Genomic DNA, 14,186 nt, shown 5'->3' with positions numbered 1-14,186 from the left:
AGAGGATGGGTTGTTGGTCCTGCACATTCAGGAAGGGTAGAGTAAGTGGCCCCTGTATGGATGACAAAAGAGATTGGCTTACCTGCTACGAGGCAAGTTACCCTGGGCTCAAATGTGTAATCTCCTTCGGGGCCTCAGGCCCTGTGCATCTCAGTCCTCCTCCTGGGCAAATCCAAGCAGTTCTGGTCAGGATGGCCATGAAGCCAAAGGGTTAGTTGGGGACTGGGCCATTCCCTCTCTCATGAGAGAAATGGTCAACCCCCCAGTGGCCTGGCTCTTTGCAGTGCAGACAGGGCCTGGGAGGGGGCCTGGGGTTAGGATATGGCAGTACTCAGTGGCCCGGTTGACTGCATTTGAAGCAGTTCCCAGGTGATGTTCCCATAGAGGCCACCAGCTTTGGAGTGTGTGATCTCTGGATAGCATTAGCCAGGAGCTAATATTTGGCCTGATCTCTTTTGTATCAATCCTTCCTCTCCTCCTCCTCTCTATTGTTAAGAACCTTGAAAGCTGCATTGAGGAGGTCTCGTTGGGTAATAAAATGAGAGTGTAAGAGGGCCATGCCTGAAAGGGAGTTTGGGTCTATGCATGTGTATTTATGTAAAGCCTCAGGGAGTGGGTTAGGAACTAGCCAGGATTTTTGGTGGATCACTGTGTGATTTCTCTAAGCATGTCATAATTGACTGACTTGTGCGTAGACTGTTGGCGGCCATAAATCATGTATGTGATCATATTATCCCAGAGATCCCAGTCACCATGGCTGGCCCAGTAGTCTCAATTTGGGTCCATGTGAGGGATGGCAGTGGCTCCCACAGGCTGCCTATTATTTTGGCCATGTACCTCGCCTGCCTGTTGGTGGGCCATTATCCAGACCTGCTCCCTATCATCATGGGACAAGGTGTAAGTTAGAATCATGAAAACATTAAGCTGCCAGGTGAGATTGTAAGACTGGGTGAGGTATCTGAATTCCTTAAGATATGTGTCCAGGTTGGAATGGAAAAATCCCAGTCGTTTTTTGATTTGGGAGAGATCAAAAAGAGAAAAGGGAATATGGACCCAGACAATTCCCTTTGTCCCTGCCACTTCATGGAGGGGGTATAAAGGAGCTGAAACTGAGGTGGGGTTCTCACCTGATGAAGGGGAAAAAGGAGAGGGATTGAGTGGCTGAGGACAAAGAGAGGGAAAAGGTGAAGGGGCTGGTGGAGGATCTGGAGCATAAGGATGTGGTTGGGGAGCAGAGTGGTCTGACAGATCAAAAGATTGATCCGAGTCCAGAAGGGGAGTTCAGGCATGAGTTAGGAGAATTTGAGATGTAGAATAGTGTTGACAGAGAGAAGGATGAGATCGGATATAGAAGAAGGCTTGAACATAAGGAATCTCTCTGGCTTTGTCGTTTTGGTGACAAAAGTTGTCTCGGTCTCTGAGAGTATCCAATTTGAAAGTGCCATTTTCTGGCCACTGGGATCCATTGTCTAGTTTGTATTTAGGCCAAACCTGATTACAGTAGAAAATGAGGCATTTGCCTTAATATCTCCCCGGAGGCCAAGAGGTTGGCCAGGAGACAGTCCAGAGGTGTAGAGCAGGGAGAAAATGAGATGTTTAGGTTTAATGTCTCCCTGGAGGCCAAGGGATTGTAGAAAATGAGACGGTTCAGTTTAAATTGGCCAGGAGACAGCCCAAGGGTGTAGAGCGTGGAGGTCTGGATTGTGAGGATCCCATTTAGCAGGTGAGAAAGGAGGTGATCAGTCCCAGTTGAAGAAGGGGAACAGCAAGGAGCATTGTCATTGTTGCGCACCTCCTTTTCCAGAGGGAAGCCACTGACCAGCTAGAGGAGCATCCTCCAATAGCCAGGGGCATGAGAGGGGTTCCCTCTGCCAGGTGCCTGGTCTTCAGGAAGTAGCCTGGTCTTTGGTAAGTAGACAGTAGTCATAGAAAGTAGTCAGGGGAACCCGTAGAAATAGGACAGACCCCCTGACACACCCTGAATTGAGGCTGATGGTGAATGTGTTGGTCTGAACCGGCAAAGGGAGAGAGTCCCTGAGGTACCTGGTTCTGCAGGTCCAGGAAGGGTGGCTGGGGGGGCCAATCAACCCAAGAGAGGGGATCATCCAAAGGTCACAGCCTGGACCCCCTGGGTTTTAGCACCAAGATGAATGTGAGCCCAAACACCGGGTACCAATCAAGCTTTATTAAAGGAAAAGAATCTGCTGGGCTGCACTCAAAATGGAGAGCAGCAACTGGCGTCAGAGTGCGAGGGCTTATATAGGTTGTAAGGAAGGCTGATGTAATCAGGGAGAGGTTTGGTGCTGGTGTGGAGGAGTTTCTATTTCTCAGAAACCACGAGGTTTCTCATAAGGGAAAGGCTGGTGGCCATTTTGTGTTGAGTGTGTGTAACATGGTGCTGGTCACATCCAAATTCCATCACTAATAAATTGTGCACACACACACACACACACACACACACACACACACACACACACACTAAACCAAAGACAAACACCTCACAGTCCAAACCACTTTGGTTTGCACAAGAATAATGTTGAAATTTGGAGCAGGAAAAATGCGCAAAAGTATGTTTGGTAATGGCTAAAATAATTCTATTTTCTTTTCCATTTCTATTATCCAAATATGCTTAAGGGAGGTTTTATTTTTAGATGATAAAAGGTTGGTTTATTCTGAAGACCCAAAAATATGATGAGAAATTGATGGGTTGATTCCATGAGACAGGACTGTCTGGTTGTAATTGGGAGCCTCAAAGGGAAACAGAGAAGTAGTTTTGGCCAAATCTAAAAGACAGAGACCATGTGTTTATGAACTTTCTACCTGGTACAAATAGTTCATCAAGGGTCAGGGACTCACCAACTGGAATTGCTGTTAGCATGTAGAGTTATTGAAACCACCTGGGGAATAAACCAAATTCTTATCTTGACTTATTTGTCTTTGTTTTTATTCCCATTTTGGTGATTTAAACTGGCCAAGCCAATCTTTGACAAAACTCGAAAAATAATAATAAAAACCATCCCAGTCCGTCTGCTGCACCCCACCCCAGTCACCACGAAACAAAACCATTTCTTTGTTTTGCACACCACGAAACAAAACCATTTCTTTGTTTTGCAAACTGTTGCATTGGACTGGTGCTCAAAAGTTGGAGGTTTTCACACAAAGTTTTAGAAATAGCAAATAGAGATCCAGCAGAAAAGCCAACAGGGCAGCCTTTCCCCACAGCTGCTCTCCACTGAGGCTGCCGTTCTCTGCTTACCTCCTGCTTATTGAAAGCGCTTGACAAGGGTTGATATCTTGTAACAACAATTCACAGCAATATGGTCAGGCATGAGTAGCAGTTTACCTTTGAAATTTGAACGCCATTTGTTTAGTCAGTCTATATTTTGGAAAATAACAGAAGAAGTAAACATCTTAAAAGACTGAGTTTAGATAGTGACACTGCTACCTGGTGAAGTGGGACGTTCCACAGTGGCATTTTCCCTTCTTTATGGGAAGTTAGGGATCTCTGGTTTTTCAGCTGCGGAGAACAACTAAGGTATAGTGGTTCTAATAACAGGCTGCTCATTCCTCCTTCCTTTGCTTTTTTAAAAAGTTGAGATATAATCCACATACCATAAAATTCACCCTTTTGGAATGTACACTTTAGTGGCTTTAAGTCTATCACAAGGTTGTGCAACCATGTCTACTATCTAAATCCAGAACATTTTCTTCACTCCAAAAAGAAACCTGCACTCTTTAGCAGACAAGCCCTGTTCCTCTCAACCCCCAGTCCCTGCTGACCCCTAACCTATTTTCTGTCCCTATGGATGTGCCTATTCCGGATGTATCATATATGTGGCATAATGTATCTGTTCTTTTCTGTCTGGCTTTTTTTACTTAGCATTGCATTTTCCAAATTCAGCCATGTTGTAGCAGAACTTCATTCTTTTTATGGCTGAATAATATTCAATTGTATGGATATACCCATTGTTTGTTCTTTTAATAACTACTGATAACCACTCAATACTCCACCAGGTCCTGTATTAGGAAGTGTGTTGGGTATAGGTACTAGACATATGTAAACTTTCCCTCAAGGATATTGCAGTTTACAATTGAAGAAAAAATATTTTAAAATCTTTAAGTTATTCTTTTGTAAGAATTGAATAATCCAGAGAAATACCAGTTTGAGAACTCCTCGGAGGAAAAACAAAGCACGTAAGGAAAGCCTTTTGAGAAAATCAGTACAATTAGTATTTCTGATTGTGGAAAGAATTTCTGTAAAAATGCAAGCTACCAGTTTAGAGCCCATAGTGATGTATTTTTAGCTAACATGTGTTGAGTAAGGCTTTGGGGAGATTTTTTTTTTTTTTTTTTTTTTTTGAAGCCAGAGTAAGTTTGTAGTGTTAACAACAAACAATTTCTGCAAAAGTATAAAGTGGACATGCTACTGGGGTGGCAGTCAGGGCGTTCAGTTTTCATCTAACCCCTCTTGGAATATTTTAAGATCGTCCATAATACACAGTCATCACCATTTTGTATGGTAACCCATTGCAGGAATTTGCATACATCAATCTAAAAAGAATTAAGAGGGATTTTGTTTGTAAATTAAATAATTTAGATGTTTTGCTGCTTAGGACACTTCAGCACATTTATAAGTACATCCACATCTGAGTTGTGGCTGTCATCACCATTGTATTATCTGGTGACGATTTTAGGATTCCTTCTAAATTCCCTGGTCAGTATGTCTCTGGGGCCACTTGCCTGTCAGTGGTGGGGGAAATTCAAATGTCATTCAAATTTTCTTGCCAGGGGCTTTACCAACTTGCAGAAATGTTTGAAGTTTGCTTCCCTCCCTGCCTGTGGGCACAGGCTAACCGTGTGGAGAAGCCAGGCAGCAGGATCCCTGGGACTATGGAAATTCTCACCTCTCCTCCCCTCCACTACCTACCTGACCCTTTGCTAAATAGAATTAGATTTGAGTAAGTTAAATGTGTGTATGATGCTACTTCCGTGCATAAAGTCAAGGTCAACCTCTTACTAGAACTCTTTTCCTTTTGACTAAACCTGATCATTGATACCTAAGCAGATACAGAGGAAACTTAGCTGTGGGTAGGCTTCTCGTATGTAAACTGCCCAGATGAAGCTTGACTTGCTCATCGTGCCCTTAACATTCTGCTTCTGTAGGTTTCATTCCAAGACCAAGGGGCTCACACTGAGCCTTCTGAAATATCTGGTGTGTTCTTTCACACTTAACTGGGCACTTGGCACAAGTTAACGCAATTTGATCTTAAATATTCATTGAGCATCTGCTATAGGGCCAGCACCATTTTAGCCAGGATGGGTGTGTCCTTGAGAAGTATAATGTATCAAACTCACAGATAAGTAAGGACAATACTATCTTTTATTTTTTAGAAATCTGTGAAGTGTTAAAGGAACTGTCTTGGGTTTTGGAGTACTGGGGGAGTTTCTGGAGGTGGCGATGTGCAGGCTGGGTGTTGTGGGACAGAGACAATCTAGGGGAGACGTAGAGCAGGAAGTCTGCATCTTGTTTGCAAATGGCCGCAGTGTGGAAGGTTGTGGAGGGCTTGTGGGAAGCTGGAGAGGCAGGTTGGGACCACACGATGAAGGGTTTTTACAGGTTCTGCTCAGGAGGGTGGACGTCACCCGGTGGCCAATGAAAGGCCAGTGAAAGTTTAAGTAAAGAGATATTCCTGCTTGCTCGAAGGACCAGCCCAGTTCATGGCAATGAGATAAGTGATTTAATGCATTGCCTTCTGTGCGCCATCTGAAGCCGCAGTTCACTTCTCGCGGCCCCTTCGGGTGTCCCCGACCCCCTGGGAAGGGAGCCAATGGGCGGGCCCTGGGTGGCACTGGGGGCACGACATCCCACAGGGGTGAGGCGGGGGCTGAGGCCTTGCTGGGGTGGGCACAGGCGAGGCTTGAATGGCACACTGGGACCTGCACCCACTCGGGAGGCCTGGTCCCTGCAGAGTAGGGAGCCTGGCAGGCAAGTGTGGGGCGTCGCCGTGTCTCTCCCACGACACCTACCCCACCGTCTTCCGTCGGGGTCTGCGTCTCTCCTTTCACGGTTCCATTTCTCTCACCATCCCCGTGTTTCCCACATGTGGCGTCACTCCCACACCTGCTTGTATCTCCCACAGTTCCATGTCTCTTCTGTGTTCTGCTGTCCCACAACTCTCGCTCATTCCTAATTCCATTTCCCCCACACGACTGTGAGAGGTGAGTCAAAAAGTTCACGGAAAGGTTAGAATTATATTTTAACTCTATTCTGCCAAAAGCTTTCTGAAGTGGGTTTGTATTTCTCTCACAATTCCCTCTTTCCCTCAATTCCTTGACTTCCCCCACCAGTCTCCCTTCGGGGGACGTCCACACAGATCCACATTTTCTGCTCCTTTGTTCTCTACCATTCCCGCTCCCCCCCCCACAATCCCATTTCACCTGCCATTCTCCATTCTCTGCAATTGCTTCCTTCCCTCGATTCCCTGCCTGTCCCACAATTCCTGTTCTTTCCCATAACACACTGCTTCTCCCACAATTCCTCTCTTCCCAGCAACGTTTGTCCCCCTTTGTTCCTGTTCCTCCCAGAATCCTTTTCCCTACAATTCTTTCTCGCCCATAAGTCTCTTCTCTCCCACGGTTCCTCTTTTTTCCCACGATCCTTGCCTCTCCCGTAAGTCTCTCTTCTCTCCCATACTCTGTTGTTTTCCCAGAATCCTCTGTCTCCCACAAATCCATTTTGCCCTCGATTCTACATTTCTGTTACAATTTCCACTCTCTGACAATTCCGTTTTCCCATACTGTTCTCTTTTTCTCCTCCAATATCAGTTTTCATCTGCCATTCTCTGTGCTCTCCCACATTCTGTGTCCCCTCTGATGGCTTTGTCTAGCAACACTGTGTTCTCCACAATCATGACTTACGTCTCAAAATTCCCTGCCTCTCCCACAATTCCTGTTCTTTCCCATAACACTTTGTTTCTCCCACAATTCCTGTCGTCCCAACCCTTGTCTCCCACCGTTTCCTGTTTCTCCCACAATCCTTGTCATTCCCACCATTTAGTACCTCCCATAAAGCTCTGCTCCTACCCACAATTCCTTGTTTCACCCACAATCCTTGACTATTCCATGTCTTTCTTCTCTCCCATAATCCTTTGTTCTCCCAGTATTCTGTCTCTTCCGTAATTCCATTTTCTATACATTTCCATATTTCTGTTACAATTTCCACTTTCTGACAATTGTTTTCCCTTACTTTTCTCTTTTTTTCCTCAGTAGTCTGTTTTCATCTATAAATCTGTTTTGTATTTTATGTTGCAAGACTCTGTCTTCCACCATCATTGTGTATCTCCTATTTCCCTCCCTCTCCCACATTTCCTGTTCTTTCCCAAAAACCTTTGTTTCTCCCACAATTCTTTTCCCAGCATCTTGTGTTTCTCACCATTCCTTGTTTCTCCCACAACGCTTCTCTTTCCCATACATCTGCTCTTTTCTATAATCCTTTATTGTATCCCTGAATTGCCTCTCCCACTATGCCTTGTCTCCCACAATTCTATATTTCTGTTACTATTCCGTACAATTCTATATTTCTGTTACTATTTCCTCTTTCTGACAATTCCAGTTTCCCCCACTATTCTCCTTTATTTAATTCTCTCACAAATCTGTTTTCATCTTTAATCCTTGGAGCTCTACTATATTCTGTCTCTGCTATAATTCCCTTGTGCTACAATTCTATGTCCTTATCTCCCACGGTTTTGTCTCTACTACAATTTCCCATCTCGCCTTTAATGCCTTGTTAGTGTCTCCCTCAATTCCTGTTTTCTCCATAATGTTCTGTCTCTATCATAATGTCTTGCATTTTCTGTTTTTCCTACAATTCCACTTTTTAAAATATATTTATTTTAACATTTTTATTATTATTAAAGAATAAATATTATATTTATAGGGAGCGGAGAGGGGGAGAGGATAAGGTGGGAGGAGAAAGGAGGAGGAGGGGTGTGTTTGAGGCCCATGGCACCCCATTCATTCAAGCAGGGGAGCCCAGGGGACTTCCAGTCGTGTCTTTTTTATTGCTGGGCAGGATGCAGATGCTGTGGGGCATGGCTGGAGCCCCAGCCCCCCCAACCCCTGCTCAGGAGCCTGGGGTGCTTCTGGTAGCTGCTGAGTGGTTGTTGCTGGGTTACATGGGAACATCCAGGGGAAATGGCTGAGGCTCTTGGTCCCCCTACCGCCCTGGTTTGGGAGCCTGGGGTGCTTCCGGTGGTGGCTCGGTGGTCATTGTTGGTTGGCTGCAGATGTCAGTGGGATGTGGCTGAGGCCCTTGGACCCCCACGACCGTGCTTGGGAGCCTGGAGCGTTTCCAGCAGTGGCTAAGTGGTAATCACTTGGCTGGGTGCAGATGTTGGGGGTGTGGCTAAGGCCCTTGGCCCCCCACTGCATGGGCTTGGGAGCTTGGGGTGCCTCTGGCAGCAGCCTGGTCGTCATTGCTGGGCTGTATGCAGTCGTTGAGCTGGGGGCATGGCTGAGGCTCTTGGCCTTCCCTGAACCCTGGCTTGGGAGCCTGGGAGGCTTCCTCTCCTTCTAGGTTTTATAGGTGTTCTTTGGTGGTGTTAGGCCTTTAGTGGTTAATATCAAAACTTTGTCTCAGATCTGTGGGATTTTTGTTTTCTCTTTCAGTTCTGTGTTGGATGATTCGCTGTTCTGAGCACTGGAACTGATTTGTTGTCCTTTGCTTACTTATAAAATGGGGGGACTTCCTAAGGAAACCAGCTCTTGAGCCCTGTGGTTGAGCTAAATTGCTGCTTTGCTGTCAATTCTCTGGCAAAGGCTTTTTGTGCAGCTCAGGTTTTAATTGTTGACCTTGTAAGCACTTCTGGGTCTTGTGAGGTCTGGTACACCTGGGTTGTGTGGAAACTCCGGTCTGGGCCTGAGTCTTTTCAGTGAACTACACCCACTGCAGTTCTATATTCCAGACTAGTCTACAGTGAGTGGTCTTGTGAAGATTGGGGGGCAGATCAGCTGTCCATGCTGTGCCCCAGTGTTCCCCCAGTGGGCCCGTCACATCCACTGCCCATACTCCAAGCATTTCCCATGGGATGGGACATGCCCTGGTTCCCTGTGATGACTCACCAGCCTCTGAGTGGCTCCTTTATTCAGTTGTCTTTGGCCCCTCACTCCTATGTGGGTCCACAGGAATCTCGTCACTGGTCTTGCTGGCCTGGGGTCACCAAGGCCCTCTTGTCCCCTACAGTCTCCAAACAACTTCATATGAAGGGCACAGCTATGGCTTTTGCCAGATCTTGCTTCGTGTGCTCACCAGCCCTGAAATGGCCGGGTCTCAAAATGGTCAGAGCGGTCCTTTCTCTCATCATGGCTTCTCCTGCCTTCATGAACTCTGTAGGTCTCTCTTGATCCCCTGAGCTCTAGTGGCCCCAGATTGGCAGTCAATCCTTTTCACTAGTTGTAAATTGGTTGATCGTGGGAAAGGGTGATGCTGGGGACTGTCTATTCCACCATCTTGACCACAAGTGTCTCCTACCATTTCTTGTTTCCCCTACAATACCTGTGTTTCCCACAGTTCCCATTAGTTCTGTCATAATTTCTGGTTTCTCCCACAATTCCATATTTCTGTCAGAATTCCTCTTTCCCACAGTTTGCAGGGATTTTTCCACAATTACCCATTCTCCACTTTTTCTCATAAATCTTTTTTCCTATAATTCTTTGTTATCTCCTATAATTTTGTCACCTGACTATACTCTTCTCTGCCATAATTGCTTCTCTCCCACAATTTCCCTTCATTCCCACAATTCCCATATCTCAGTTTCTCTCACCATTCTTTCCCACCATGCCTTGTGTCTCCCACAGTTCTTTGTTTTTGCCTACAATCTATCTTTCCCCCAATTCTGTTCTCACCCACAATTCCTTGTTTTTCCCACAGTACCATGTCTCTCACAATTTCTTCTTTCCCACGATTCATTGCTTTCTCTCACAATTCACTCTTCCTTTCTCACAAATCTGTTTTCTTTTATAATTCTCTTCTCAACCACATTCTGTCTCCCCTACAATTTGGTTTCTCCTACATTTCTAATTTCTCTACCATAATTCTCATCCAAAATCTGATTCTCTCCCCAAATTCCCTCCTCTTTACACAATTTCCTGTCATTTCTATAACTCTACATTCTTGAACATAATCCTGTCTTTTTCACAGTTTTTTGTTCTCTCCCAAAATTTGTTTCTCCCATAATTCCCTGCCTCTCCCACAATTCTTTTCCCCACACAACTGTCCATTTTCAGCATAAATCTTTGTCTCTCCCCAAATTCCTTGTTATTCTCACATTACCTTGAGTGTCCCATATTTCCTTTTGCCTTCCACTAATCCTTTTCTCTTGTATCTCCTATCATTCTCCTGTGTCTCACTTGTAGGCTCCTTACCCAGCACTGTGCATGTGAAGATTTTTTTCAGTGGCCTATCCTCTAAGTAGTGTCCTGAGGCCCTTCTCAAGAACTGAACATTATCCCACTCCTCTACACAATCAGCCCATGTTAGGTGGAGTCTCTTGGGCTTGGGTTCTGGGAAATCAGCTTTCCCCTCACAGCAATCTGTTCTCACTTCATCTCTCCCTGAAAGTAACACCCACTAGCCACATGAATTGTAGCTGCTAGGAGAGTGCAGAAGAAAACATACCCCAGGACCTTGGACTCTGTTGAGCTGGCCAGATTATATTTAACGCCTTGAAGTGGAGTCACGCCCAGGTGTCAGGTTTTCTGTGGCTCATGCTCGGTGTCCAGTGGTTGAGGGTTCCAGTTCTAGGCCTTCAATATTTTCAAGGGATCCAAGAAAGGCAGATGAGGGCACAGGAGATATCCAATATACATTCAAATCTCAGTTCTACATGGGGCTCCCCAAAATCTGCCTGGACTTGCATGGCTCATTCAAGGGGACCAGTAGGAAGGGGTTGGCCCTTGGGCACCATGATGTTACTGGAGCCTGCATTTCCTGCAGGGATGTTCCTTAGATAGTCATAGACATAGCACCCATAGGAAATTAGTCAACATTCCCCAACAGCCTTGTTGAATTATCTTCTCAGAGACTTGCTCAGCCAGCATATTCTCTTCGAGGAGACCTTTAAGAGCAGGCCTGCTGGAAAGCACCCATCCAACTCAGCACAGGCAGGGCTGGGATTAGGCAGCCCTGTTCCAGCAGCATTTGCTTCAAGAAAGTTGCTATGCATAAACTTTCTTTTCCATGGAGCCCCAGGGGGAGGATGAAAGGACCGGGAGCTCTTCAAAGCCACAGGACCCAGAGCATGTTCCAAAGTGTGGGGTCATGGGGGAGTATCCTCAGCCCAGAGCTTGATCACAAGCCACCATGTGACACCCCAGTCCAGAGTCTTTGGGAAAAGAACCGCAGAAATTGCACGAGTTCCCATGAGCACAGGATGTTCTCATGAACAGTGGGTGACCCTGCTAGAATCAAGTCTGTGAAGTGCCACACAGGCCACAATGTCTATGTGCATGTCAGGGGACACGGTAGTGTCATACTTGCCTTCTTGGTAATATTGTCGCCTTTTTCTGTAGCTCAGACTTTGCTAGTCTTTTCCAAGCACACCTCTCCAATTGCCACAATTTACCACCTTCTCTTTTCCATGTAACGCTAATGTTCTTTTGTTTTTTCCTTACGTGTCCTCTCGGACTCTACATGTGTCTCTTGTAAAATCGCACTTGTTCCTGCCCCTCCTTATACTCATTGGTCTTAGTCAGTGCTGCAGGGCACAGCGCTACCTCCAGTGGATGTCAGGGCACTTACCTGTGTTTGTCCATTCGACTCACTTATTGAGCACCTTCTATGTGACGGATGTGGTTTTAGGCATTAGTGATACTACGGCGATGAAGACAGACAAATTCCCTGCTCACTGAGACATTCTAGTGGCAGAGACAGAGAATAAAAAGCACAAGTAATAATATAATATTCGATTCAGATAGTGAGCAGTGCTATGAAGAAAAGCAAATCAGGGAGTGGGGTCAGAGAGTGGACTTAGTTAGGGTGTCCCAGATGTCTCCCCAAGATGAGCTGACATTGAACCTAAATGAAGAGCAGGAAGGGGCCATGAGGAAATCTGGAGAAGAGCTCTACAGGCAGAAAAAGGGAAGAGCAAAGGTCCTGTGGCAGGACCAAGCTTGCAGTGTGGAAAACAGGGAGGCCAGTGTGCCTGAGGGATGCACGGGGAGGCTGTCATTGCCAGCAGGGCCCACAGATGGAGGGACTTGGAGCTCTTGTGAAGGGCAGTCATTTGTCCCGCCTGCATCGGTGAAAAGGCCACCCTTCTTTGGGTCTTCCATCTGTGTATTCCCCGTGCACAGCCTATGGGCTGGCAGAGAGCAGGCACTCCTGGATATTTGTGGACTGAGAGAATAATTCTGACATTTGTTGCAAAGGATCTCACAGGTTCTGAAGGAAGCTGTGTGGGAATGATTAAACAGACCTGCAGGATCACTCATTTGAGGAGAGTGATGTGTGCTTTCACACTACCGACTGGCACGCAATATTTTATTCCTCATGGTGTTGCACTGCTTTTTGTAAGCCAGCTCATGTTCTGGAGAAAGGACAGGGGAAAGGGGAAAATAGATTAATAAGGAGGCCCAAAGGAGAATCACGATGAAATCAGAATAAAGCCAGGTAGAATTAGCACCATGTGCTTATTTAAAATGGGCTGTTAGTTTGGTTCTGAGCTCCCTAGACGGGAAGTGAAGGAAAAAATGTGATCTGTTCCAAGATTCTTAATTGTCCACGAGAAAACATACCAAGTGTGCACGGAAGCACACATTCTCTTGAAACCCAGGCCTGAGAAAAAGTGTCCCCTCAGATGTTTCATGAAGTTGAAGCCGAATAACGTTGAGTATATTTGGATATATCAATTTAGGTATTACAAACGCCATCGTGGGTCACTTTATAATCACATATCATGGTCCCAGTTTGTGATCAGAACCAAGAAGCCCAATTTGGGAGAGATTTAGCAGGCATGTACTATTGTGTATGCAATTGGGCTTTGAAAGAGGGAAACGTTTTCCATGGGTTGAGGTAGGTGCTGGCATAGAGGAGCTGCTTGCTGAAACCATGTGGCATGAACCATGATAAGACAATGGGGAGGAGGCTTAGTCGTACAGAGGGTGCTGGTCCCTCCCTCTGGGCACCTCTTGGAACTGAGCGCAGGTAGGCAGGCAAGCGTGAGGGCGCTGCTGCCTGAGTTTGCATCCCCTGCCGGAGCTGCACCTGCCCATTGCTCCTCCGTCAGACAGTGCCCGTGTCATGGCTCCAGAACCTCCTGGGTCAGTAGTTGTGGTTTCCTGCAGCATCCATCCACACACCACCCACTTATCAATTGCCCGACATGATTCTGGGGGATTTGTTTTATCCTTTGTAATGACATCATACAATGATGTCATCATGTAATGATGTCATACAATGTTGATGAAATGTATGCTATACCTTTTCTTCTTTTTTTCAGACAACACGAATGCTACAGCTCTGTCCATTTTTGGAAACGGACACAGACACGATCACAATCTCTTCTCTTTTTCTCGCCAGGTTCTGATGCCAGCACCATTGAAATCCATACTACAAGTGGGTCCCGCAATGCAAATGATTTGGACTCTGCTCCCCAAACACGTGGAGACCTATGAAGGGGACTTGACAGGCGACCAGCCCCCACATTCCTCAGACTCTGCACTTTTCATTCTTTAGAATCATGTTCTCATCTTCCCATCCCCGTGCTGCCAAGCTGTCGCATCCTCCAGACCTCACTGTCATCACGTGAGAGCTTCTTCCCGAGGCTCCTCTTGATGATAGGAGCAGCGGTCCATGCGTGTGCACCTGCGAGTGCAGGAGCGTCCCTTCTAGACTATTCAGTCACTTCTCTAGACTCTTAGTTGCTACTAGAGTTTCTCTGAGGCTGGTCGTAATGTACGTGCAAGATCCGAGTCCTCGGGAAAGAAGTTAAATAATAAATTAATTGAGGCTGAACTCCCAGCCAGACTTGGATTCTGTCTGAACAACACCTCTAGCAAATGCTGTTGTTTTTAAAATTTTAATGAACACATTGTAATTGTACATACTTTTGGGGGTACAATCTGATATTTTGATACATACATATGTTGTATAAAATATGCCTGTTGGCCATTCGTATATCTTCTTTTGA

The 14,186-nt window shown here is 45.9% G+C and overlaps 1 protein-coding gene across 1 annotated transcript in view; it reads left to right on the top strand.

Annotated features, from left to right (window-relative positions):
* Positions 1-13,671, top strand: part of LOC134367146 (G-protein coupled receptor 143-like) — a 389,602-nt gene extending 375,931 nt beyond the window's left edge. The window contains exon 9 of the mRNA XM_063083786.1: positions 13,577-13,671. Coding sequence (XP_062939856.1) covers positions 13,577-13,671 — 95 coding nt within the window. The remainder of the gene's footprint in view (positions 1-13,576) is intronic.
* The last annotated feature ends 515 nt before the right edge of the window (positions 13,672-14,186 follow it).

Source organism: Cynocephalus volans, chromosome X, assembly GCF_027409185.1.
Source record: "Cynocephalus volans isolate mCynVol1 chromosome X, mCynVol1.pri, whole genome shotgun sequence".
Taxonomy (NCBI): Eukaryota; Metazoa; Chordata; class Mammalia; order Dermoptera; family Cynocephalidae; genus Cynocephalus; species Cynocephalus volans.
The sequence above is the reverse complement of the archived record's forward strand: the minus strand, read 5'-3'. Positions and strand labels throughout refer to the sequence as shown.